At 38.0% G+C, this 5041-nt stretch overlaps 1 protein-coding gene across 1 annotated transcript; it reads right to left on the reverse strand.

Annotated features, from left to right (window-relative positions):
* Window positions 1–2480: 2480 nt before the first annotated feature.
* Window positions 2481–4841, reverse strand: LOC128647849 (apelin receptor B-like). Its single transcript, XM_053700559.1, has one exon. It carries the CDS (start codon window positions 4515–4517, stop codon window positions 3408–3410), a length of 1110 nt encoding a protein of 369 aa, XP_053556534.1. The 5' UTR covers window positions 4518–4841; the 3' UTR covers window positions 2481–3407.
* Window positions 4842–5041: the final 200 nt, after the last annotated feature.

Consider the following 5041-nt stretch of genomic DNA (forward strand, 5'->3'; position numbering starts at 1 on the left):
ATGCATAATGTAACACACACAGGCATAATGTCATACACACAATGTTATACATACACACACAAACACACTGAGGTACAATGTAACACACACAGTTTTATACATAGACACATGCATAATGTTACACACACAGGTATAATGTCATACACACAATGTTATACACACACACAAACACACTGAGGTACAATGTAACACACACAGTTTTATACATACACACGCAAACACACTGAGGTACAATGTAACACACACACAATGTTATAAACACACACACAAACACACTGAGGTACAATGTAACACACAGTTTTATACATAGACACATGCATAATGTTACACACACAGGTATAATGTCATACACACAATGTTATACATACACACACAAACACAGTGAGGTACAATGTAACACACACAAGCATAATGTCATACACACAATGTTATACATACACACACAAACACACTGAGGTACAATGTAACACACACAGTTTTATACATACACACATGCATAATGTAACACACACAGGCATAATGTCATACACACAATGTTATACATACACACACAAACACACTGAGGTACAATGTAACACACACAGTTTTATACATACACACATGCATAATGTTACACACACAGGTATAATGTCATACACACAATGTTATACATACATTGTACCTCAGTGTGTTTGTGTGTGTGTATAACATTGTGTGTATGACATTATACCTGTGTGTGTAACATTATGCATGTGTGTATGTATAAAACTGTGTGTGTTACATTGTACCTCAGTGTGTTTGTGTGTGTATGACAATATGCCTGTGTGTGTAACATTATGCATGTGTGTATGTATAAAACTGTGTGTGTTACATTGTACCTCAGTGTGTTTGTGTGTGTGTATAACATTGTGTGTATGACATTATACCTGTGTGTGTAACATTAAGCATGTGTGTATGTATAAAACTGTGTGTGTTACATTGTACCTCAGTGTGTTTGTGTGTGTAACACACACAGTTTTATACATACACACATGCTTAATGTTACACACACAGGTATAATGTCATACACACAATGTTATACACACACACAAACACACTGAGGTACAATGTAACACACACAGTTTTATACATACACACATGCATAATGTTACACACACAGGCATATTGTCATACACACACAAACACACTGAGGTACAATGTAACACACACAGTTTTATACATACACACATGCATAATGTAACACACACAGGCATAATGTCATACACACACAAACACACTGAGGTACAATGTAACACACACAGTTTTATACATACACACATGCATAATGTAACACACACAGGCATAATGTCATACACACAATGTTATACATACACACACAAACACACTGAGGTACAATGTAACACACACTGTTTTATACATACACACATGCATAATGTTACACACACAGGTATAATGTCATACACACAATGTTATACACACACACAAACACACTGAGGTACAATGTAACACACACAGTTTTATACATATACACAATGTTATACATACACACGCAAACACACTGAGGTACAATGTAACACACACATAATGTTATAAACACACACACAAACACAGTCAGTTCTCAGACACATCGGTGTAGAATCATTTCTCTCTCCAACTTCTATTACTAAATTTGCTTTGTTCTCTTGGTATCATTTCTTGAACAGAAAAGGTAGGTTGGCTGATGCAAGCTCAGGAGCGTTCACATGTCTTTAGCAGTCTATGGTGGCAGTGTTTGTATCTATGTATAACTTTGCTATAAACAATGTTGCAAACATTGCTGCCAGATGGCTAGACACACATGCACACTCCTGAGCTCACCTAAGATAACTCTTTAACAAAGGATAACAAGAGAAGTAAACAAAATTGAATGCATTGAAAGGTCATGTTCTATCCAATCAATTGAAGTTTAATTTTTACTTTACTGTGCCTTTAAGTTCATACCTTTCTTCATCCATTACAAATTAGGCTCTATAGAATAACAGGAATTAGAGGTTAGAAAGAGACATTACATAATCTACCCCACTAATAATTGTGTGTATATTTACCATTTACGGGATCAACTGTTTTTTGGTTGAGGTGTAAGCTTCTTGTTTGCACAGTGCTTCTTATATAATAAAATGGATTTCGGGATTTAAAAAGTCATTGTCCTGCTTTTTTCCATTACTCAGTGTCTGGTGCACATAGTATGTACAACATAAGTCTTTTTTTATGATTTTGTGTATTTATGGTAATATATTTTTATGCAGTAAGGCATATAGATTTAGCTCGGTGCCATATATATATATATATATATACATTTGTTCTACATTTTTTCTTTAATTTCTGTTACACATTTAGCAAAGAGTATTAGTATCAAAACTATCATGAGTGATTTTGAGATTGTTATGGTTTATCACAGAAGTAAAATGCAATTCTATTTCTTCCAGTGACCTACATTATTTTCAATAAAATGGACACACACATTTTTTAAAAATTCACATATTTTGTTTTTATTACATCATAGAAAAAAGTTATACGTATAACAAAATGGCCCCTCTCCGAGGGGATATATATATATATGTATAGGGAGCAAACACACATTTTCTTTAGTTGCTTGGAATGTAATTGCATTGCTCTGCAATGGTTTGATGGCTTTTTTAGCAACTAAATTGTGAACTTCTAAACAGCTGCTTATTTTATCAGACTTTAACACATTAATTGCCAGCTTAATGAATACACTTTAGTCTACGCTGCTTGGAACAGGGTGGTTACATTACAGGATTTGTCTTTTATGTTAATCACAAAGTAAGCAATCACACAAATGTCACAATAATGCATAGCAGATATCAGTAACTGAGCACAATCTGTTAAAAATTCAGCTTTAACCCACTGAGTGCATTACATTGTATACCGTGACAGTGATGGTTAAATAAGTTCCCTCTGTTTAAAAGCTCTAGAAATTATCATTACATGGTGTGTTAGACATAAGCTATAAATGTTATTCAAGTGCTCAAACAAGCCAAATATACACATGGTTTTAGCCAGTGGAAAAGAAATTGTTCAAGATAAAATGTTTTTGATACCTGATTTATATCAGAATCAAATTGGTATGTTCAACAGTCACAAACCCCATAAAACAGTATCTCTCACTGCATCCGACCAGCTCTCTTGCATCACAGAGAGGGACCAAGTGAGGCTTTGATGTCCTGGAGTCATTAAGGCACGTCTGCTGTCTTCTTGGCAAAGCCAGACTAGCACTAAAAGGGGGGAATCACTCAGACTCCAGTGTGCAGATCCAGCACACTTTGAAAGCCCTATTCCATTATCAGCAGATGTCCATCACTTTCTGCAAGATAAAGTTCAATTAGCTGAATGTCTTAAGAACAGTGTCTTTGCTTCTCACACCCCTTTCAAACCTTAGTTGCAAAAGAGTGTATTTCAGATTTTTGAGTTTGTGCACTTAGACTGGAGGAGGTGTTGCTGATCTGTCCATGGATGGTTTTTTTAAGTCCAAAAAAAAAAAAGCATTGAGAGCGAAATCTCAAGTCAAAGAAGGCATAAAGGAAAGGGTTGAGGCAACTGTTTATGTATGCCAGGCAGGTGGCATAGGGATGCAGACGGACAATGAGACTCTGGACAGGGCAGGAGAGATACAGGAAATCCATTAAATTTAGGAAGTGGATAGTTTTAAGGATATGAAAGGGAAGCCAGCAGATGGCAAACACAACAACCAAAGTGATGATTATTTTGAGAAGCCTCTTCTTCTTTTGCTCTTCTTTTTTAAGGTTCTGGAAATGCATAGTTACTTTTCCTCCAATGAAACAATAGAAAACAGTCATAAGGAGTACAGGGATGAGGAAACCTAGCACTGTATTCAAGAGGCTAAGCCCTCCAATCCAAAATTGCTCATTTTGCTTGCTGGATACACTGCTGAAGTCCATGTCACAGACAGTAATATTGTTTATCCTGTCCACGCGAGTGTCTCGCAAAATTAAACTGGGTAATGCCAGTACTCCTGCCAGGAGCCAGATGATAGCCAAGGAAATGAACATTGAAGATCGTGAGCGTAGCCGTGCACTAGATAGAGAGTGGACAATGGCCAGGTAACGGTCAAAGCTGAGGCAACTGAGGCAGAAAACACTGGCATACATATTTAGAAGGACTAGGTAGCTGCTAAGCTTGCACAGTGCCGAACCAAAGGGCCAGTGAAAGCCCAGGGCAGTGTATGTGGCCCACAGAGGGAGAGTCACCACAAAAGCCAGATCTGCTAAGGCAAGGTTACCTATATAGGTATCTGCAGACCTCCTCTTGGGTTTTGCCTTCCACACTGTAAAAATCACCACTCCATTTCCTGACAGTCCCAATACAAAAACCAGCATATACAGGACAGGTAGTAGCGAGAAGGATAAATTCCAGTCAGAGTTGTCACATTGGTCCAAGATGTCTGATTCATTTGAGTACTCATTTGAGTAATATGCATAGTCATACTCCTCTCCTCCTATTGGATAATCAGAACCCATCCTATGCAGAGTGGTGTCTGGCCCTGGAGCAAAAGATGCTTAGTTCTGTAGCCACAATGGTACTTAGCTGTAAAGCAGGATGGTGCTTAGGAAGACGATTGTGTTGTGCTTTCCTCTGCAGGCAGGCTGTAAGCAGATACTTAGCACTGTAGGCAGAATGGTGCTTAGCTCTATAGGCAGACTGTACACAAGATGGTACTTGGCTTTGTAGACAAACTGGCATTTAACTCTGTAGCAGGATGGTGTTTCTCTCTGTAGTCAGACTGGTGCTTAGTTCTGTAGGCAGACTGGAGACTGATTTAAAAAGCAGAGTTCTCAATAGCTTCTGTTACATGTATCTGTCTGTACTGCCTTTACTCAGGACTTTTAAAGAAACCCCTGAAATCCCCACCCCCAGAAAGACAAATTATAGGCAAAAGACCACCCACTGACATCAATCAGGAGCCTATCCATGTTATCTCAGCTCCTCCCATTCCCTGGGCTCTGACCCTCCCTCACTGGGTATATTTTACCCCTCCTCTCAT

This window comes from Bombina bombina, chromosome 2, assembly GCF_027579735.1.
Source record: "Bombina bombina isolate aBomBom1 chromosome 2, aBomBom1.pri, whole genome shotgun sequence".
Classification (NCBI taxonomy): domain Eukaryota; kingdom Metazoa; phylum Chordata; class Amphibia; order Anura; family Bombinatoridae; genus Bombina; species Bombina bombina.